Source organism: Porites lutea, chromosome 8 (assembly GCF_958299795.1).
Source record: "Porites lutea chromosome 8, jaPorLute2.1, whole genome shotgun sequence".
In the NCBI taxonomy this organism is placed as follows: domain Eukaryota; kingdom Metazoa; phylum Cnidaria; class Anthozoa; order Scleractinia; family Poritidae; genus Porites; species Porites lutea.
Window position 1 is genome coordinate 33,874,219 of NC_133208.1, and position 22,928 is coordinate 33,897,146.

At 37.6% G+C, this 22,928-nt stretch overlaps 2 protein-coding genes across 4 annotated transcripts in view; one reads left to right on the plus strand and one right to left on the minus strand.

The window, feature by feature from the left end:
- Positions 1 to 17,079, minus strand: part of LOC140946082 (transmembrane protein 18-like) — an 84,902-nt gene extending 67,823 nt beyond the window's left edge. Inside the window, exons 1-6 of one of the 3 annotated variants that reach the window (XM_073395157.1) lie at positions 16,991 to 17,079; positions 16,062 to 16,179; positions 15,552 to 15,606; positions 15,040 to 15,133; positions 13,824 to 13,930; positions 12,729 to 13,376 (exon numbers count right to left, since the gene is read on the minus strand). In XM_073395157.1, the coding sequence (XP_073251258.1) occupies positions 13,829 to 13,930; positions 15,040 to 15,133; positions 15,552 to 15,606; positions 16,062 to 16,179; positions 16,991 to 17,071 (450 nt within the window). In that variant the 5' untranslated portion in view covers positions 17,072 to 17,079 and the 3' untranslated portion in view covers positions 12,729 to 13,376; positions 13,824 to 13,828. Of the gene's footprint in view, positions 1 to 12,728; positions 13,377 to 13,821; positions 13,931 to 15,039; positions 15,134 to 15,551; positions 15,607 to 16,061; positions 16,180 to 16,990 lie in introns of those variants that run through there. The other 2 variants (XM_073395155.1, XM_073395156.1) reach the window with 2 other exon arrangements.
- Positions 17,080 to 17,350: 271 nt separating this feature from the next.
- Positions 17,351 to 22,767, plus strand: LOC140946110 (uncharacterized). Its single transcript, XM_073395184.1, has 4 exons — positions 17,351 to 17,999; positions 18,394 to 18,559; positions 20,260 to 20,589; positions 21,601 to 22,767. The coding sequence occupies exons 1-4, from the start codon at positions 17,900 to 17,902 to the stop codon at positions 22,130 to 22,132; spliced, it is 1,128 nt and encodes a 375-aa protein (XP_073251285.1). The 5' UTR covers positions 17,351 to 17,899; the 3' UTR covers positions 22,133 to 22,767.
- Positions 22,768 to 22,928: the final 161 nt, after the last annotated feature.

The following is a 22,928-nucleotide window of genomic DNA, read 5'->3' on the forward strand; positions in this document are numbered from 1 at the left end:
GATATTTTTCAATTTCCACTGTAAACTTTTTGTTACTTTTTATTAATTACGTAATTGCTTAATTAATCAACATTGTTAATTTTTGAGGGCCCCACTGAAAACCGCCAAGGCGAGTTGGGCTCCCTCTTTAAATATTATTAATTATTGTTATTATTATTATTAATTTTTTTCTGTTACTGCAGTCTGTAAGTCAGAGATTACTGCTTGTGCCCTCTGAAAGTAGCATGAATGTCAAGAGTTAGCAGGGAATTGGGAACCAGCACTAAAAACGCACCATATACATTTTAAAAATTCCCTCCCCCTTCCTCGTCTTTCTATCACCTCAGCCCAGATAGCAAGGATTAACTATGATCTTTCAGCCAGAAACAAATACATGTAGATTGAAAGGAAGTTTGTAAATAAATCAGAGTAACTATCTTGAGACAATAGAACCTCTATTAACTGGACTCAGACATCTTTGATACCCTCACATGTAGTAGTGATCGCTGAAAAAAGGTCTTGACTCGCTCATGCTCGTTTACATAACAGGGTGTCTTAATATGAGTGCGCTTATGAATTAATATACGCTTACTGTAATCAGCAACAACTTTTGTACAGATAGTCAAGGTGGTGATTTATAGTTTTATAGTGTATTTTTATGATAATTAACTAGCTTGCATGAGTTTACTGTAAGCGCTTCTAGTCGTTTCCTATATACAATTTTGTTTGTATTACCCTAGCTAGCTTGCTCATTACAAGAGGGTGTTGGCGATCAAGTCACACCCACTGTGTGAAATGGTTACTATTTTGCCCTCATTTTGCTTTCTACTCAGTGATTAAAAAGTGGAAGTCATGATAAGCAGAAGAAATCTCAAGTATTACGGTTAAGTGATCTATATTGATGTACAGGAAAAAGGCTTTTTTTTCATTACGTTTAATATAATAATCATAAAAATGGATGATGTAAATGATATCAATAGAAATGTATTAATATCATGTATTTTGTATTGGGGATGGACCTTTTGTCGTCGTAACTATAGTGACGTTACAGTCCTGAGTGGAATTTGTTGCCTTGATAACCTACCCATATTTTTGTGGTTTTACATGGCCAAAATTAAATCTCACGAACGCGCGGTAGCAGCGGACACTTACAAAAATTACAACAGTTCTTTAGAACAAACCATTGCGTGACAGCCTGAATGTAAGTGGCACGAAGTTTGACGTGCGAGATTTCTGGTCATGAGATATAGCTAGCAGACACTTAATTTATATATTGATGGTGAAATGATTAAATTTCCTTAACTGTGTTACCTTACAGCGTCTGGAGTTTTCTGCCCTCTCTGCTTCTGCTACGGTAATATCATTAACTATTTGGATGGTGAACTTGCAATTTTTATGAGTAGATAGTTATCGAGAGTTTGAGTCTTGAGTCGAAAGTAGTGAAAGTCGGGAGTAAACCTTTTAACTGTTTTAGTAATGTAATACCAGCGCAAAGTTAAGAACAATTTTTCGGGATGAGTTATGTTCCTTCGCGCTATCTATGAGCTGATAGGTAGTTAGTACATCAGCCAGTCATTAAGAAGCAAATCAAATTGAGGCTAAGTCCAAATACACTAATGACGTACAACTTAAAAACTGGAAAGGAAAAAATACTAGGGATATGGATATTACAATAATTCGTCACGGCGGTTAAGGCCATGAGGTTCAAGAGTCATGGCCTTATCTATCAAATGCGACTCCCTGACCTTGCGAACTGAGTCACGTGAAGAACGAATTTTTTCTAGTGGGATTAACTGCATGTCAGTATGAGAATGGTTAGAGTGAGAGAGAAAGTGTTCAGAAACAGTAGTAGGTTTAGATTTTATGTTAGTTTTGTCGGCTGCACGTCTGTTTTCGTTAAATCTGTCCTTCAGACGTCGCTTAGTTTCACCAAAATATTGTAAATTACAACGTTTACATTGAACCATGTAGATCACATTTTTAGTGTTACAAGTAATGTGTGAAGTGATGGAGCGTGTTTCACCTGTAGCGTAAAAGGTATAACTTGTGAGGCCGTTAGTAATGTATGGACAAGTGGCACAATTCTGTCCACAGCGGAAGGAACCTGACGGAAAGTGACTGGTGGAGATAACGGGTAATTGTGCTTTAACTAAAAGGTCATGAAGATTAGAGCTACGTCTGTAAGCAACAAAAGGCAACAAGTATGAAATATTAAATTACATTGAAAGACACAGCTTCTTTTAAAACTATTTTCTTATCAAGTCCAGTCGTACTGCATTACAGACTTATAAAGTGGAGGAACGAGCTTTTGGGACACTGTGTATATCAGTGGTGGAGTTATTCAAATATGAAGGCTCATAAGTTTTCAAAGAGTTGAAATAAAACTGGACCAAGGACTGATCCCTTCGGAACGTTATGCTTGGTAGGTTTCGGCTCAGATGTTAGATGCCCCAGTTTAAACGTCCGTCGCCCTTCCAGATACAATCGAAACCAAGACAAGAGACCTTTTTTTATGACCCTGACTCATTTCATCCCCATAAAAAATAGAATATATTTAAAAATCGGTATCATAGAAATGGATGTTCTATAACAATTGTTTGCGGGTCCAGAACAGGGCGCAAAAAAAATTAAACACAACATTTAAACGATAAACAAGGTTAATTTTTAATTGATTCCATTCGGCTTAAAAACAAGTTCTTTCGTCTTACAGAGCTGAATATTTATGTATTTTTCAAGTTATCAGATGCTTACAAAACCTGATTTTTACTTTAAGTTGCATGTCCACACTAAAGGTTAGCTACCAGAACCTTAAACACACAGACTAAAACTTAATTCCTTCGAATACTTTTAACAGGTCCGGTGAGGCCCATAGCAGTTGGATCTTGGTATAGTCGGTTCTGGTACAAAACAACACTAGCTCCACGATAGTTTTTGTCAGTGAATGCTTGCCAGCTTCCAGCACCACTGCCCAGCTGGATGCAATTGGCACCGTCTGGAGGAACTAAAGTAGTAAGATCTGGAGTGTCGGCACTGATTGACTAAATATGGAGAAAAAAGAAAATGAAAAAGTAGTGTGAAGTTAATCTGTAGCGATTCTCGTTTAGTGCTGAGAACCTTGAAACAAATTGATGTTTCATCCACAATAAGAGGCTTAAACCGATGGAAACCTTAGTTTTACACTTTTTCAAAACAATTGATGTTCTCCTTGAAGTGTCTTTTACCTCTAACGAAGATAAATTAACCTTTAGACAGAAAAAGGCCAAAAAAAATTGAGCGTTAACCGTCAATGCCTCCAAGCCTCTGTGACTCTCATAAAACCTAGGACAATCAAACTAAATCTGGCTTACTGTTTAGAAAAACTTTTCTAATAAGATTATTACTTAAGAATACATTTAAAACACTGCAGACTACTCCAGTGACTAAGAACAACAGATCTGTAAATGTAAAGTATCTCTTTTACTTGAATCAGATATTATCAAAACATTGGTTGTACCTGGGGGTTTCCAGTTTTGCCTGCTTCTGGCCACAGTTTTACACTGTCATTTGATGGTGGCGCTTTATGCTCTTCAGACGACATGATCTACGGCCAAAAAAAAACACTTGTAAAAGTGGTCTGCATAAAAAAGCTAAAGACTTAGACTGAAAATGAAAAGGAGATCTGCAAATACTGTTCTCGAAGTTAAGTAAAGCTTAAGGTAACTGACCTTGTGATTTTCAAGACTGTGGAAAACTTCAGTGTGAAAGGAAAACTCTTGCCTTCAGCTGTAACTGAATAAAGGAACACTGTGTCCAAGCATTTTTATTACATTAGAAACAATAGACCCACTCGAGCAAAGAATGTGTTTGTTATTATTAACCAAAAATGGTCATAAAATAAAAGCGAATGGTCAAATCATAAATCATATCTGCCAAGTGGGCAGATCACGCTATTAGTTGGAAATTGCATATCCTTAGGCTATTCTCTATATATTGGTCAAGGCTTGACAACGGGCCTCTTCAGATAAACGTAAACAGCTATAAGTACACTGAGTCATGAGGACTAAACCGTTTTTGCTTTATTAACTTCGCCCTTGATTGAACTATACACCTCATTAAACAGGATAAGGAAGGTGACAGCCTTTCATTATTAAAGTTCCACCCATTTTGTTAAAAAGAGATATTGCATTTGGAGTTAGGGATATTATTTTTACTGGTTCAATTGTCCAAGAAGGTGTGGCCACATGGAATAATAATTCTCATGACATTACACTGAGAATGGAAAGTTAAGGAAACGAGTCAATGCGGTTACATCCAATATTCAAGTTTCAAGTTTCAAGTTCAAGTTTATTTATTATATACAAAACCTATTTACAATCAAATCTGACTGACCTTCAGGTAGCTAAAACTAATCGAGGCAGTTCAGTCTCACAAGTTTTTAAAATATTACATACGTCAAGAAAAGAGATTAACAAAGTAACAAATTTTCAGAAAAAAAGGAGAGAAATGTATAAGTAATATGGTTCCACATGAAACCAAAACCAAAACTGTTGAGTATCAGTTAGTGAAATAAAAGTTGCTCTAGACAAGATACCCTTTGGCTCGAACTAGAAATATGGCAATTGTCTCGCAGATATTAATTCCACAAATATTTGGTTCTATCAATTGAGTTGGAAAAGTCTGTTTAAAATCGTATCAAGATAAGCTGGCGTTTCGGGTACAAGCTCCTTTCAAAATAGGTTAGCTAACGTAGTTTACAATGCCGATGATGAGGCTGACTGAGCTTTTGCTCAAAGAAAGAAAATTGTTAAACTCGCTGAAATCTGGTTTCGTTATATGAGTAAAACAGGCAGCGAACATTTTTGTTACACGAAATTCAAAAGTTAGCATGCCCACAATCCTCTTACGTTGTCAGTGTCATGTGCCATAAACAGATTTATGTGAGAGAATTTTGTCCACAGTATTTCGATTCTTTAGGGTAACCAGAAACTTTCGTAGCTAGGAACTTGGCAAATAAATATTGAAACGCACAAAAAAAAAGGAAGCCGAGCTTCAAACACAACAACAAAGCTAACGGGAAGAGGAAATAACTGAAATAAACAGAGCTAAATGTGACTGGGCTAGATTCATTGCTGTTAAAAAAATAAACTCAGTTTCCGCTTGAAGAAAAATGTCTAAAGAAAGAAATAATTTCCTTACTTAATTTACTTTTATCCCTAGTATTATTTGATTTTCTTCTCTCAAAGGCAGATGCATGTAATTTAACTATCCGAATGTAATAAGATTGCACAAACATAAACTTTGTGTTTTGAACAATTCAGCTTTACTTGCGCAGTAGCTTAAGTAAATAGATGAGCAAGTAGAGTATTTGACAACGCTTTACTGTTCTTTAGGCTTCTTCAGTTTTTTCATGCTCTTTACAGGAGTTTTTAGTCCCATGGAGCCTAAGGTTGAGTAGCAACGTCCTGGTTCCAAATTTACGTTATCTCCATCATATTCAACTTCGGTAAACGCTTGCCACAGCTCGGCGTTTTCTTTCAAAGCAATCGAGCGTGCTCCTCCAGGAAGGGGCGGCTGAGGAGTACTTGTCAGGTTTGGCAAGTCTGAAGAAAATTTGTCCAATTCCTAAAAAAACGGTTTAATCTTACGGGCTGGTAAACTTGAAATGGTAAATATTTTTAAAATATATCTCCAATATTCAGTGAGAAAGGGAAACTTCTGCGACCTTCCTGTATTATATGGGAGAGAACAAAGTGGTCAAGGCAACCAGCACTAGAAATCACGAGACACTATTCAGCTTAGAGTGCTATAATTATTCATGGAGCTTTTTAGGGCATTTGATGAATATTTCAAGTTTGATCCACAAACACAGGAAACGCATCACTGTACATCAACACGACCAAGCATTTTGTGAGAAATTATCTTTACCCTTACCAGCGCTGCTCCGCCGTACTCGTCGTCTTCGTACAATACTAAAGAAGAAGGCTGCGTTCGCAAAAAAAGAAAAATACAGCATTGATAAGATTAGGGCTGTTGTATCTTGGTATACTTTGTTTAAAGTCATGTCAGATATTACCTTATCGAACTTTCGCAAGCTCAAAACAGGGCTTCCCAAACCCATATCATCTAAGGTTTTGTAGACTCGACCAGGGTCTAAAGTATTGTGTGCTCCATGAAATTCCTTTTCAGTAAACACTTGCCATCTCTGAGCGTTTTTTTCCAAAATGATCGACCTCACCCCTTTATGGAAACCAGTCAGGTCTTTTGAGTCATCATGTATTACCTGTAAGTAAGAGATGTGTTTGCTGTTACAAAAAGGTTGATAGTGAGTCGGAAGTGGACGCATCAGGTCCAAAATTTGTCGAGCAGGGCAACTGTATATGATAGTTTTGTATTGATACGTTTTTATCTGGACATTTTAGAGTGGTTTATGTTAGAAAGGCTGCTGTTTCGAGGCAAGTGACCCTTGTCCATATAATTAAGAAGTTTTTCATATATTTACGAAGTACCTAGTTCCTTTCTATATAATTTAGAAGCACTGCCATATTAAAGTCAAGAGTAAGAAATAATATTTAAACCTTACTTGTTTAGTGCCGCCCAAATCTTCTTCCTCATACAGTATCACATTTACATCATTCCTGTTTCCGCGCTGAAATTCAAAAGCAAAGAAACCTCTATTTCAACAAACATAGTGAAAGACTGATCAGAGTTTTTTCTTAAACCACGAAAAAGTCAGTTCAAGTAAGAGACAATTCCGTAAAAGTGGGACTGAGCTCATGAAAAAAGTTGTAGTTGTGCATGTGGTAGGCTCGTTCTACAAATTTTCCGGCTGATACAGAGGCTTTATTTGTAGATAAAGAGTAAAGGCAACTGACCTGGCTCAGACAACGACAATTCCTTATGTATACTTCATTGAACAGTGAGCTAAGAAACATACAGTCCACTACTTTCGCGTTCTGGATAAAATCCCGCCGCGGAAAATTAGCAATGACTGTACTGCTCATCTTACAGGTTCGCACAAGGTAGTAAGCCTCTTTAACCTTATTTAGAAACATTTTATGTTTCATTTTTTGTTATATCTTTTGATTGTCCTTGATACCAATAGCTGGGATTCCAGCGTACCGCAGAGTGTAATTCAGTTTTTCGTTCTTGGGTATTGGAAACTGGTGGAAGTGATAAAACATAACTTTGACAAACCGTCTTCGGGAAGGCACTAACGTAATGTGGCATCTAAACTAATATTAAGTTTACGTCAATTATTTCAAGAGGGTCAAAGTTCTCTATTTAACAACATTTAGATGACTGGAAACAGACACGGGAAGGTTGTTTGGGTCTAAATAAAGCTGCTTCAAACGACGCTGAACCTTTGAAAAACAAACCACTTAAGGTTTGTTTCCTTCCCGGAGGCGAGGATTTTTTGGATGAGTTCCTATTTGTTAGGACTGAAGCACGCAACTATTCAGCTAATTTAGTCAGGAATCCTTATAATGACTCTATTATTTTGAAAAGCTTTATGTAATCTCTTGCAAATTACGGAATTAAGTCCCCCAAGAAGACCAAGAAGGCTCCTATTTATTTCTTAGGCTTATTAAAAGTTATTCATGTTGCCATGATCAAAGCCACTGGAGAACATAGAAATATAACTTTGTTACCCTCCCAAAAACATAACAGCTCCATAAAGAGGCTACTATGAAATGTACCTAAGGAATATAAAATACGTACTCTACTCTCTCTTATTCCGCAGATTCTGGTCTCCTATATGTAACTACAAGCACTTTACCACCTACATAATGTTAAGTGCTAAGAAATAAGGTGTATCAGGCAGTAAAATACGGCTCTAGCGGAGTGGGTGTGAGGTACCGTTAAGACAAGACACTCACTCACTTGGCACAGAGTTCAAAATGATTTCGACCGAACCAACATTAGCAACAAAGCCGAACGTTATAGCTCCCTTTGCTTTAATTGTGAGCGGCCTATGCCTAAAGATGAAAACCCTGAGTAAAAAAACCGTTAAAGAGTTTCAATTCCATAATGGGAGTAAGCGAAGGTCAATCCTAAAATCATCCGTCGATATGCTAGGCGTTTATTGTCTTTATTGCATTATAACATCATAAACTCTGGCAAATACATAATTTTAGAGCTAATTTGTGGCTCCAAAATTCCGATAGGGTGAGCTGATTTGTAACTATCTTTTCCGTGTATTCTTCTTCCTGTGGAATACTGTGCGATAAACTTCAGAAGAGAAATAAGATTCCGGAGCAAACTCTCTCGATCTGTTATAAGAAATACTGATTTAAATCAACATCTTCTTAAAAGAACTCTTAAATTGCTCGAGCCTTGTATACGCAAGGATTTTTAAAAGCTGCCTTAGTATGTTAACCGCGGGCAGGAAGTTAACAGGATTAATGAAATAGGAAAGTTCTTTTAACTGCGTCTAACAGATTGCTGTTTTTAATTTCTCACTCTTCTTTCAGCAAAAATACAAACTTTCATACTTAAATTATGTACTCCTTTTTGTCGCTTCAGAGTATTTGACGTTGGTAAGCTCAATAAAGCTCAAACATTTCCCAAAGAATCACAACGGAAAGCCGCGTCAATGACTCTGACTTACTCAAAAGCGGAAATTATTCCTCAATGTTCATAATTCCTGTTAATACATAGTAAAATTAGGCCATCACTTCGCTATAAACGTTTCCTGATGTCTAAGTATTCTTTGTTCGAATATATCAGTAAAATCTACAAATACTTGCCGATACTTAAAAAAGACCCTCTCTTCAATCAGACAATGATACTTCTAGTATAAACACTATAGTATGTCCTCAGTAACTGGATGGAACTGGTCAGGCTTTCATAACTCCATGAGAGCGGCTTCCTTTATTACATGTAGATTGATATTGAACTATGTTTAATCTTGATATAATTGTAAACACTAAAAAGAAATAGTTAGCACTATTATTACGATAAATTAAAACCTGTGTCTAAACTTTTCAGGGGCACCCAACGGCGGTTTTCAAAAACACTTTTTAGGCTATCAAGAATAGTCTTAGATCTCTAGAAATGCATTCTAAGTGGTGCTAAAAAAATTTGTATCTGCTCCATCATCCTAGGGGAACTTGAGTCTTTTGGAAATTTCAAGGGAGTCAGTATTATTTTCCCGCAATTTTAGACGCAATTTAGTGCTTTTCAAATAAAGAAATTTTTGTCAGTTAACTCTCCAGTCACATTTCCAAATCCGAAAACTTTAAAAATTAAGCTTCAAAAAATCTAAGGAATCCGTAATATTAAGGTAAACTCAAGAGACGAACATGGTACATGAACGGAACTGTCATCAAACAAAATGCTAAGTTTCTTTCCCGTAGTCAGACACTTTCTGTTTGTATTTTAGTTGTGCGATTTTCTTAGCCCTAGTTCAGCAGTGTTGCAATTGCTGCAAAGCCGGAAATTTATTTCTTCTTAATGAAAGGGGTCTCGTTTAAAAGTTCGTAGTTTATTAACAAATAATCCCCATTAAGTTCGTAGGAGATGAATATAGAATTTATCTTTCGGTTTTTCCTAGGATATTATGCTATTTAAGGTAGGGCAAAGAAATTAACCTTAAAACTCGCCAATAAATCATCCTTCCTGAAATGTGGGATCTGTTGTTGAGCTATATAGTCAATTAAATGAAGTAAAGAAAGGCAGGGACCAGATTGAGGTGTCCGTCTTACAGAGGGTCAACTAAAAAAAGTAAAGAAAGGTAGGGACCAACTCTAGGTGTTAACTTTAGTGAGGTGTTCGTTATAAGGGTAGACATGGTTGACTGTATCAATATTTGTTCACTCAAGACTGAACCTTTGAGAACGGTAAAAGTGACCGCATTCAGAGGCGGATCCAGGATTTTTCGTAGGAGGGGGTGCACTACTAAGGAATGGCGTAATTGACTGGTGACGTAAACAAATTTTAATAGCGAATACGAAGAAGAAGGCTTTCGACTAGGCAATAACATAATGTGAACTGCTGAGAATACATATCAAATGATAAAGCAGATTTTGTATAACTGTTAAGCAGACTGCACAGTGTTAATTAGAAAGCCGCAGGTCATTTCAGGGGGGGTGCGCACCCCCTGCACCCTCCCCCTAGATCCGCCCCTGGCATTCAGGGAGACAATATTCCATTGAGTGATTAACCATTACAGTTCAGGTCATTAGGTATTCTGGTTCAAACGATGCCGAGCCACTGAAAAACAGACCACTCAAGATTTGTTTCTTTGCCTAAGGCGAGAATTTCAGCATCATTGCCGATTGGATGAGTTCCTGTCTTGGTTGTCAGGACTGAAGCACGCAAAGTCATCTCCATTACGATCAATCTTTTTAATGAGCTCATTATTTTCTCAGTCTCTTACAAATTGCGGAAATCAGTTTATGTCGCCTAAGAAGACTCCTGTTCATTTCTTAGACTTATTAAAAGTTATTCAGGTTGCCATGATCAAAGACAAGGAAAATATAGAAAAATAACTTTGTCACCCTTCCTGGAACAGAAGGGATCGGAACATAACAGCTCCTAGATTTCGACACCATAAAGAGGTTACGTGGCGTATCTTACGTAATAGAGTACTCTATAATGTTCACGTTCATAAAAAATAATCATGATCACTTTACCACCTACTGAACATTGTTAAAAATGGAAATAACGTGTTTAAAATGTGCTGTGGGTGCGAGTTAACGTCAAAACACCAACTTCACCTAAATGCACCTTAATACAGTAAAAAGAAGCACAGAAATTGAAGCAAACCAGTCTCATTGTCTCAAGTTTGGCAGTTCAAGATGATTTCAACTGAAATATGCGATAAATTGGCTTCATGGCCTTTTCTGATTTTAGCAACAAGGTGAAGTAAGGCCGCCCCTTTGCTTTTTTTTGTTACAAATTGTCGTTATTAAAGTATGAAAACAAAGTTGAAAGTTCGTATTCCGGAATCCGAGTGTTCCTGCTAATTTGTAACTATCTTTTTGGTGCATTCTTCTTCCCGAAGAGTACTTTACGATCAACCGTAGAACAGAATTAAGATTTTCGAGCGAACCTACTCGATGGTAGTCAGTATCAGCCAACCGAATGCCGTTGTACATAAAGACTTTTATACCGAATATTTACTGAAATCATCTTCTTGAAAGTGCTTGAGGCGTGTACGCTGGCAGTTATTGAGCTGCCTTGTATATTACTGAATCGGGTGGGCCAGTTTACAGGAAGGCTAAAATATTTAGGAGTAAAAATGCTCCTGCTTATTACCCCTGGTGAAAATGGCTGACTATGTGTACTTGAGACATTTTCCTGAAAAGGTGACCATGTTGTCCACAATTACTCTGTCTCTAAGAGATTATTCGGTTTTAATTTTTCACTTTCCCCTCAGCGATAAAATGTAACGTCTGTACCCCTTGTCGTCGCTTCAGTGTATTTGACGTTCGTAAGTTTTACAGACGATTAAAGAAACGTACATACATCTGGCCGGATTTTTGAAACCGCTACCGCAACTGAAATGGACCTGTTCAGCTAGATCCAACAGTTTTTTTTCGGCCAAAAACTCCATGTTAGCCTTTATAAAAACTAAGAGTGCAACCATGTTTTTTCTCTTCTCAGCTCCTTTCTTCCTTCTCAGCGCTCTTTTCTTTTTCTCTTTTCCTTCGTTAGTGTGATTTTGGAACTTATCGCGGCCAGAAAGCCTGCCTTTTGACGCCTTGTCTCCCAAATGACAGCAAATTTCGTTAGGTACGTTTTTTAATAATTCAACTAGACATAAATACATACTTTTTTGAAAGGTCAATATATCCAGCCAAAGGCTGATCAGTTACTTTGCTGATGCACTACCAAAGCATCTACAATCTTTACCATTTTTAAAGGCTGGATCAGGATTATCTCAGACATGAATGAAGCTCAAATATTTCACAAAGTGCACAACTGAGAGCGCCGAGGATGAATTTACCGACGTCGCTCAAAAGCGGAACTTACTCTTAAAACTTCCTGTTAAAACACAGTATAAAGCCCATCATTTCGCCTTGGAAGTTTCCTGATGTCTAACTATTCCAAATCTACAGATATTAAGCAACTTGAAAAACTGTCTTTCTAAGACAATTTCTGCGTGGTAGCTGATGACACTGGATGAACTGACGCGGAATCAGGTTTTGACAGTATTTGACAACTTTATGAGAGTGGCTGTCTTTATTGTACTAGGTTAATACTGACTGCTTAAGGAATAGTTAGGCCAGTCCTCGAACAGGGCAGTTGGAACAACTTTGGATTAGAAACTTCAATCGTGTGGTACAAATTACTTTAGTGATTAGATATACTTCAATCCTAAAAGGAAAAAAATACACCGAGATCTTTAGTTTGCATGAACTTTTACTTTTTATTTATCACAACCAAGAGATCATATCTGATCTCTTGTCACAACTAAAGAAGATGATTGTAACAGCCGATTGGAGACATGGCTTGTTTCGAAAGCAAATATGTCGTCCTTTTCCTAATAGTTATTTTTACTTATTTTACATTTACGTTCGCTGCTTTATTTTTGTTCGTACGAGTCCGGGTTCTACACTAAACGTAATTCACGGGAAACAGCCATTAAATGAAATTGTTATTAATAACGTTATTTGGACAGAATCAGGGCCTTCAATACAAGAATACGACTGAACGTAGGGACGCGACTAGCAAGTAACGCCGGAAGCCTCTTTAACAAGCTACATGTAGCAAACTCTCAGTTTGCCATCACGATTTGAAGGATCACCTAAAATTCCATAACGAATAACAAAAACGAGACCGTATTCTCTCTCAACGGCAACTTTATTTTTATGTACATATTTCTGGTATCACTATAAATAATAAAGGGAACGAAGAACTCTACAAATAGCTTGTTGTTTTAGAGAGACTGAATGATTGTACATCCCAAAAAAAATAGAGACAAAAATTCCCGTATTCTCATATTCAGTCTATGATAATATTAGATAAGAAGGTCTGCGATCAATTGTTCAAGTGCGTTATTCAGTAATTTCAACCCAGTTAAAAGGACCTGTGTCTACAAGAAGGAAGATTCTAAAGATAACTTGACTCAGATTTGAAAATGTTTGAAAATAACCTCGTGCATGCAAGTTGACAAAAGATATACTCTAATATTTTTTCTTTTTTATTAGCCTCATGTTCCTCTAGTTAGCTTGTAGCTAGAAATGCGACTGGAAGAAGAAAATTGTGGTAATGGAATGCAACGCACAAGGTAATGGCTTTTCTTGTTTCTTCGTTCTCCAAGCTGAGATTAGTTAAAACGCGGGTGCCAACTTGTAAACTTGTTGCTTTTCCTTAAGAAAGACCACATTTACTTGACACCTTTAAATCTCCTCTTGACGAACTTTAAAGAGTCTGTACGTAATAGTGATGGCCTTTTCTTTGAATGTAGAAACCTGAAAGAAATAGAATAAGTTAAACATTTTCAATGCCACATTTCAAGTTCCTGTTTAAGGCTAGGATAAAAGTTGAAAGCTTACGTGACTACGATGGATTTTTTATCTGTTTGCCTGAACTGTGGGATAGGTTAAGGTCTGGCTGCCCAGATTTCTTATATCATGCCCTTTTTTTTTACTGGGAGCTTGCTCACACCCAAAACACACCTCTAATTTGTCGCCTACTTTAAAAAAATAACTGTTAAATCTTGGTCCACGAAAATGTACTTTCCACCTTTGAAACGTGTTAATGCTGCTGAAAATCTGGATAACGATTTGTGTTTAAAATAATAAAAATGCATGACGCTAAAAGGCGACTCTTAATGTTTTGTATCAGTCTAATAAGCTGTAGATATTAGGTCACCATTTATTAATGCTAAAGGTTATTCTAATAAACGCTGGTGATACCTCGTTTACTTGACTTTTTTCTCCTCAGCTTCCTTTTTCCTCTGTTCTTTTAGCTGACCTCTCTTAACTACTATCAGCATTTTTCCAGCTGTCCACAGCCACAGAACCTACAGTTTTAAAAACTTAAATATGTCTTGTACTAATTTGATAACATAACACCTTTAAATGATATCATAACGCAAAATTACTGAGTCCATATTTGACTAAACATGTCAAAAGTCCATTTCTGAGTTACCACAAGCCTCTGTTTTAATATCAGGGTAAATGCAAATTAAGCTTTAGATTTGAAAATGACTTTTTACTCTCATGGAAGTGAAGTTTATTTTTACAAGCAAGGTTTACCACTTAGCCTCACTGTCAAAGTCAGGGTTTCTGGAAGTAGGAAATGGCCTAAAACCAGGCACATATTAATAAGAAAAAACAACAAAGGCAATAATATTAACTTATCAATTTGGAATCAACAAATTTGTAGAATGCTTCACGCACACTGGGGTCCATTTTTCAAAAGTCCTGGTAATTACTGGGCCATGAAAGCTGTTTTATTTACATTTAAGATTAAAGTTTCAATAACGGTTTTAATAGTTTAGCAGAAAATATGAAAAAAAAATTGTAATTTGCTTACCCACAGAAAACTTACGAATTCTTAAGAACTCACTGAAATGTATCTGTGCATTCCAGAACGAATTGGAAATTGAAAGTGTTGGTTTTTGAGGAGAGTGGAAAACCAGAGTACCCAGAGAAAGACCTCTTGAAGAACAGGAGAGAACCATCAACAAACTCAACCCACATATGGTGCCGACCCCAGGATTCGAACCCAGGCCACATTGTTGGGAGGTGACTGCTCCCACCACTGCCCCGAACTTACTCCCCAATAAATCTATTGGTTAACAAATAGACTGGTTTGTCAAGCAGGACCCCTCACTTTTATTCTTTAGAATTTGATTTCAATATTTAGCTTTTGGCCCAAAAGATGTTGAGCTTTCAAGAAACAGACCACTAGAATCCTGCAATAATTATTGCTCAGCCTATAGCTAGCTAGTCAATAGCTATTCTGGCTCAGTTAAAAATTGGAATCTACTTTCGAGCAGTAACATCAACAAGAAGGGCAAGCAGTTGTTGAGTGTTGAAAGAGACACTGAGTGAGATTAGAAACTAGACTGATTATTGCTTTTATGGTTAAACCGCTTTGCGTTACAAAATGGATAAAGAAACTTACAGTCATTAGAAAGCAGTTGAAAAGTAACGGCCCTGAATATACCACAGAAATAAAAAGCCCATGTGAGTCAAAATACTGCTCCTGGGAAAACATCCTGCAATTAATTAAACAATCAGCAAGTTGACACCACAGTTTACACAAAATAAACTAAGAAAAATTGTTTGGAATCATTAAAAAATGGTATTTTTATTTTTATTTTCTTCTTTTTCTGGCTTTATTAGCAGTGCAGCACCTCTGGTAATTTAAGGTCATTTCAAATACGACTTTAAATGCTGCAGAATTATGGCAGAAAGCTAAAATAGCATGAAAAGGAAGCACCTTACGTTCTGATAATCCAGTTGAAGGAAAGTTAGTTGAAGGGGTGCATTAGATAAATCCCAACACGAACCTTGATTTTATTTTTTATTCTCCTTTGGTGTAACTAGTTTATCAGAGGTCACTTAAAGCTTTATTTCACCCCTTTAATAACATTAGAATCGAGGCAGTAACTTAAAACAATAAGATTAACAAACCTCCAATGTTTTGAAGCAAGGGTATTTAACTGCTCTGATGTTAATGCCAGGCCCACTACAACAGACAAAATTCATTACAAATTAAAAATTGAATAAAATGCATATTCAATTTTGTCTAGTGTATGGCCTAGTATTTTTTATTGACTCTGAGAAACCCCCAAGTCAATGCTCTGACTATTCCATTCACTTCAGTTATGAATGTTTTCTCATTATTTCAAGCCTAGACTGCTCACAGTCCCCTATTTTTCTGTAAGATCATTGAGATAGAGCACTTTGCGCTACGGGCGGCCATCTTGGTTTCATGAATGTTCCAAGCCTAGCCAGCCGATGAGTGTCAAATCTACTTAGGGGGTCCCTAAACTTCATGTAATGAGAAAGCTAGAGGAAGTTTAATGTTAGCTTCCTTAAAATGGATTCAGGTTTCCTATATAATTATGTTAACTTGTACTCCCTGCTTTTCGTTTTATAACTTTGAAATCTGTACTCCTTAGTTCTTAAGTTAATACTCACATAAAGACAAGAACAGAACAACTTGAAAATTTAACCATTTTCTGGTTGTTAATATACACAAGAAAGTTAGGGCATGAAAAGTTATCAGTCCGATTAACCAATGTTCAGTCCAGTCCACCTGGCAAAAAATCATTTGAATATATGTTAGTAATAAGTGACAAAATATCTTAAGTCTCGCTAACTTTTTAAAAACTTTGTAGCCTGAGAAAAGAGCCAGGTGCGGGCTGTATGGAAATCTTACCAAAAGACAATATTTTGCTACCTTGCCATGGCCTGGTTTCCTTGTCATTTTGTGGGGAAACCAATAGTGGCCTTGCGAAACATCTTCTGTTTTCTTCGGCTAGAAAGCCAAAGCTTGGGGGCTACTCCTAATAAATGCAGACCTGCCAACCCTCACAATTCTGCCGTTAGTCTCGAGATTTTTTACCTTTCTCACGGCCTCAGCACAAGACAAACTCACGGTTTTTGGGGAATATAATTCTGAATTGAAATGCTATCTTGCTGAAAAAAAAGAAGGAAATTTCTTGAAATGCTAGTGCCTGTTTAACCCCTGATGGAACCAGTCTAACATTTTGGCCGAGACGTTAGCTTATCCAGAAGAAACGACCACTTAATTGCTGTAAGTTTCGTCCAAGTGCTGCCCTCATCCCTGTCATCAAAGGTATTAAAAGAGGGCCCAAAAATAAAGCAAGCTGGTAACAGCTAATTCCCCTAATGGAAAATTATTTCGTTTAATCTTGATCGGGGGAAAAGTAGAATCTCGCTACTTTTTGTAGAATCTCCAATTTTTTTTTTTTTCATAGGTCTCTTGATTTTCCTTTATCAGGGTTTGGCAGGTCTGTGAATGATAAATGCAACAATAAACAAATCAAATACTAACAAATGAACGCTCATAGTAGTCCATTTTGGTCCACTGTATAATTACTTACTGCTTTCATAAATTCCCACAGATTATCAATTTGGCTTGTAGAAACCCACTCATTGCCACGAGGGATATAGGTTTTCTTCATTGTGCCTTCGGAGACTTCCTTCAATTTTCACTTCATGTATGCTCCTACATGCTATCGTGGGTCTCTTTAAAATATTGATATTAACAATTCTTTGTTGTGGGAGCAATGCGAAACTACTTCGACAACCGTAGGAAATCTTCTGATTTCAAGGGGAGATTTCAACAAGTAAAAACAAGAAAGTCAAGTGTATGTTCCTTTTTGAAAGTGGCGAAAATAACAATCCCATACATGACGTATTTTGTTGTAGATGGTTAATGATTTCCTTGGAGTCTACTGAATTTGCATACGAAGAACGAAGCCGACTCGCTAATTGGTCCGAGAGAAGTGCTCTGGTATAGGTGATCTTAGAGCGCTTAGCATTTTACTGCTTGGAGTACAAAATATTTGTTTGTTGTTTAATTTTAAACTATCGACGTCGTATTCTTCATGACACAAGATACTCACTCCATTCATAGTCACTCAGTTCATCACTTTAGCACACATAGAGTAGTTTGTTTACATTTAATGTTCTCTGCAGCGTACTTTAATAAGCTCCTGCTGCTGTCACGGCTGTGATAAAACTCGTTGCCACGATTTAGCCGTTGCCAAGTGATTGATCGAATCATAAATCAGATAGAGAAGATCGGTCGAATGTTGAAATATTGAAACGGTTAATGGCGCAGACAGTGATAGAACGCACCGAGTTTGGATTTCATACCACCAGACTCAGAAGACTTCCTTCAGAAGGCTTTTCTGCGAATCGAACATGAATGATCATGAATATCAAGCTGACTTTACCGTGTATGCCGAGAATCTTCGAAGTCGAGCTGAGATAATGTCAAGCCAGTAATGTTCTTAAGGGGACTGGTAAATCTGAGAGCAGTTGGCTTTTGGCCTTCAGTGTTTGGGCTCGTTGTTTTTATTGCGGTTACAAGTAACTGCGTATCAGGTAACCTGCTATCGCTCAGCTTGGAAGATTTTCATTTGTACTTTATCTCAACATAAGTTGAAATGTAATTAGATACAATGATCGTTCTTTTCAATTTAGAACAACTTTTAATTTTTTCCTATTGAAGGCAATCATCATGTTTTATAATGCGCATCATTTTTTAGGTTTCTATTCTTTTTCTGGATTTAAAAAAAAGGATCTCACATAAGCTTATATTTCACTACAACTATGTTATCCGTCGTGCGTCATCATGTTAAATAGATTTGATCTTCATTTATGATTGATGAGGTTTGCAGCCACTTTTTATTACGTATACAGTATTCTATTACTACTGCGGTTGCAATATATATATTCTAATCATGTCCTGTTCATGAATTTGTTTTTCTTCTGTTAGACAACAAAGAAAAGAACATAGTATTGCTTTTTCAAGATGTCACTTTTAGTCAGTGGAAAAGTGCAAATAAAACAGTCGTTCTTCGGAGGATCATTTTGGATGTTGTCAATGAGTTTTGCCCCCGAAACCCTAGCAGATGTTCTTTGAATTTTTGGAATGAATCAAGGTACTGAAAGTTTCTTCTTTTAACGTTGAGTTTTAAGAGTTATAATGGTGGTGGTGGTGGTGGTTGAAGCAGTGGAGGAGGTGGGCCGTAGGGGGGGGGGGGGGGGGGGTGGGGTAGGCAAACTGAAGGGTAGGGGAATTTAACAATTCCAGGAAAGCCAGGGTCAAATTTTACCACTCCTAGTTAACATTAATTACAGCCCCCAGACAGCCAAATTATTGAGGCTGTCAGCAATGTCGAAGTCCCCACCCAGGGGATTGCCCTTTTTAGTAGTGAATCGTCCCCATGGAGAGTTTGGAGTAGATATCCTTGGATAATAATTCTGGCAGGATCTCATTGTTTGCTTAATATAACTTTTAGAGTAAAAACAGGGTAGGCTAGTGGTCATGTTCCAGCATGTCACATGACACCATGTCTTTTGCCAAGTTTAAGATAATTCTGAAGCTCACTGCAGGCTCAAATTGTGAAAGCCAATGCCCCAAACCTACCAAGGTACCATGTGTCTCGGTGGAAATACCCATCAGGTTATTGGCCTCCAAGGTCTTTAATTGGTATTACTGTATCAACTGATAGTTCTGACTGGAAGCAGTGGTGGAATCTGTGCCCTGCAAAGCAACCAGGAACACGATCTGAAGACATGTTAACGGGGCTGAATTGAGAGAACTATGAACTATAGGGGCATCAGCTGGCAGAAGAAAAGGAGAGCCAGGAGCTCTACAAATGTTAATATTGTAATTAAGTATTGAGGTTGACATTAACAGCTGCTTAGTGGATGGGTGTGGAACGTCTGAGGAGAATCTTAAATCCTCAAGGAATCTACTCTGGATATCACTGAATGTAACGTGGAGGACTGAAATAACAACAACTTTATCTGTACTGTAGACAGATAACTGAAGCAAATGAAACAAATAGATGGCAGAAAAACATGACTTTAAAGCATCGTTTGGCTATGGCTGGGTGGTCACGTTAAATAATTTATTAAAAATAATCTGCTGGTCTTAGTCCTGGAGGCGCTTGATGCCTTGAAACAAATATTACAGCTGCCTGGACTGCTAGCAAACCAGCTATCAGGGAGGCCTCGTCATTGTGTAGAGAATGAAACACTGAGTGGTATGAACCTTTTGAAACAAAAAAGATGATAATTTGCAAGTTGAGTGCAGAATCGCTTGAGTCTCTCCTTGCTGGCTGATGAAGTTGGTAAACAGAAACAGTCACTGTCAACAACAACAGTCCTATTCAGGACTACGTTCACCCGGACGATCAAACTCAACCTACTTTTGAAAGTCGGTAATGTGAGTAAGTGATTCTCTTTCCACTTACTCAGAGCCAGTAATTATAGAGAAGGTACCGCGACGTGTCCGTAGAATGAAAGTACGCCTCCATGCCTGACAACGATGCTCCTAAATGGACACAAACAAAGCTGCACTAGTGATCACACTATCGAAGCTTGTTTTTTGTATATCATAACAGTCGTTTGTGCAAGTAAAATTTGTGTTTTTAAACGTTTTTTTGCGCAGCTTTTTCACGAAAAAGACTTTGTGGGTTACCCATGGTTCAGTTAACATGAAATAGTGCTTTTCTTCTGTGCCCTGTCACTGTGAGGTAAAACAAATTTTCAGTTTTCTACATTCAGAGCCAAGGGTGAACGAATTTCATAGAATTTTCTTGCGCAAACTTATTCAACTGATTCTTATTTTTAGGCAATTTATCTTGAGTCATGTAGTCGTTGTGGAACCTCTGAAGCAAGAGGATAAGGACATTCAAGTGAAAGTTTTTGTTGCTCTTCCCAATGGAAAGGACATTCGAGAAGATGATTATGTTGCTATAGCTGGTTCAGTACTGAAGGAGATTTTAGAGGCTTACAAGCAGAACTTATCATCTGCTGTTGGTGCAGAAGTGAAGTCTATTAACACTGAAAGTGACTCAAATGATAACGTTACTGACAATACAATGAACTTCACCATGATACCAATAACATTTGCACTACTTGTTGTATTGTGCTGCGTGGCATTCTGTTTGCACTCTGCCAGGTACATCAATGTATTATCACTTATAGTGCTTATCTAACTTTTCCTTTGTTACCATGCAGACATTCTTTTGGCTCGTCACGCAGTCTTCTATGGAAGAGAAACGCGTGACGAAGCCCAAAGAACGTTTGCGTGGGAGGCTACCTCGAAAAAGAACCTATGCGTCTTGACTACTGGTTCCTCCATCAAAAGTAGTCCTAGGGATCGAGGTTACCGGTTCGAAACGCCTAGGCTCTGTTTTCAAACCTAGCCCCACTGCCGCCGCGCAGAACTCAATTTCGTTGGCCGACTGAATTGAATTCGGCGTCGTAAACCCAGTCTCTGCACGACTTTGACTAACCTGCGAACGGCGATGAGCGAGGAGAAACGTCTGCCGTTCGCAAGCTAGACTTTGACGTGAAATTGTCTATTTTCACATTTTATTGAGGAAAAACGACGACGAATTTCTCTTTCAGCTTGTTTTCTTAAAAATTCAACTCAAGAAGAGTTTGCCTACATTAGACAAAGTGAGCGAGCGGGAATAATCGCACTGAAGTTTCAAAGAACGCGAAGTCACTTTTTTAAAAAAGTGACCTAATTGTGATATTACGACGGTGACGGAGGCAAAAAAAACTCCCAAGTGCCAGCAATCACGCGGAACCAGCCTTACCTTAATCTTTAAATTGTCTATTTTCTTAAGACACAATTTCAGAAACATTCTTGCTTCGCCGCAACGACCCATCATTAAAACCAACTCAATCAACAGGTTTAGTTGACTAAATACATTACTGACGGAAAATGTAGACACAGGAACACCAGGAACTGGTAACCACTTTAGCAGGCGAGGAGTGATACTGATTTGTCTGAAAGTAGGTCATCTGAACAATGAGAATCTTAAACCTTTGTTATTTTTTGCCTTTAATATGTTTTAACGCAAAAACCAAAATGGTAATTTACCAGTTATTACATTACAGGTCATTCATCACAGTGCTTTGAAATTTCAACAGTTTATGGTGAAAAAACTTATTTCCACAGTAAAAGGAAGAAAAAGGCGATTGAAAAAGAGCGGAGAAAGCAGTTGAGATTAAATAGATTACAGCCTTCAGCAGATGACTTTGAACGAGGGGAACAATCAGTTAGTACAGCAGACGCCGTAAAAAAACCAGTTGCAGCGCACGAAACAAGAAGAAAAGAAAAGACGAAGAAGCATCAAGATGAAACAGGTGATCACACACGGAAAACAAAGAAAACAACCACGAATGGCAAACACAAGCGACTTAAAGAGGAAGCCATGCTTGAACCTGCAATGCTTGGTGGTCAGCTGGAAATTGGTGAAAGGGAAAGAGTACCAACACCAATTCCTGGACACCGTTCGATAAACAAACACACGAGAAAGAAGAAACAGAAGAAAGCTCACCGTGAACGTAGAGAACATGACGAGGGGTACAGCGAGGGTAGCGACACAAAGCAACCTGGTGAACTAAACAAAGAGGAATTGCTGATAAGAAGCCTACCTCGCCCTCGACAGTTGGCACCTCTCCCAGAAAGAACTGATATCCAACTGTAAAATAACATTATGCTACCATCAGTAAAAAATTTTACTACATCGCACATACTTTTAATAAATCTTACAGTGACATAATGTATACAGGATTTTTAATTGTATACTGGGTGATGTGACTGTAAGATAACTTAGAAGTATGTGCAATCTAATAAAATTATCTGACGTATAATTCCCCCGCTAAAGATTGTCCCATTAATAAGACCACGTTCTTGGCCCAAACGTACTGAGAAACTCTGTTGTTTTTGCCTTTTTTTCCTCGCCTCTTCCCGTTTTATTGCCTACATTAGCATGAAGTCCACAAATCAACGTGCCTTTAGTGTGGAAGCTAAGGACTGCGGAAAACGGCGAACATTCTACAGTTACTGCAACTTTCACAAGGAGCCCTCCAGTCATGAATTATTTTCCCTCTCTATTTATTGCCAACGAGCAGCCTCGCGAAGATGCGAGGCAGGATAATAAAGCCGTGCGCGAAATGAATCTCGAAGCGATGTAACATAAGATAGTGTAAGGTATCTTTTATGATGTATAAATGCAGAACAGAGAATATAAGAAAAATATCCTATGTAAAGTCATTATTTCAAGTTCTTTATGAAGCGGAACAGTTTAGTTCACCATTTTCAAGGTAATTTTCGGTCATGCAATCGAATTGAGTTCAAAATATTTTACCCAAATTCACTGCCTATTTATACCGCTAACATGGCTAAGAAAATAGAATAACGCCGCAAAATTTATTGTGTCTTTGAAACAAAATAATTCGGAAGGCTTCATCGGCGCACCATAAATCTTTTTTTTTTTTGGA

Bases quoted from the DNA above. Each gene is read 5' to 3' on its own strand.
- LOC140946110 (XM_073395184.1), top strand. From the start codon at position 17,900: ATGTTCTTAAGGGGACTGGTAAATCTGAGAGCAGTTGGCTTTTGGCCT. The intron at 18,560-20,259 runs GTACTGAAAGTT...TCTTATTTTTAG, and splicing joins AATTTTTGGAATGAATCAAG to GCAATTTATCTTGAGTCATG. The intron at 20,590-21,600 runs GTACATCAATGT...TTATTTCCACAG, and splicing joins TTCTGTTTGCACTCTGCCAG to TAAAAGGAAGAAAAAGGCGA.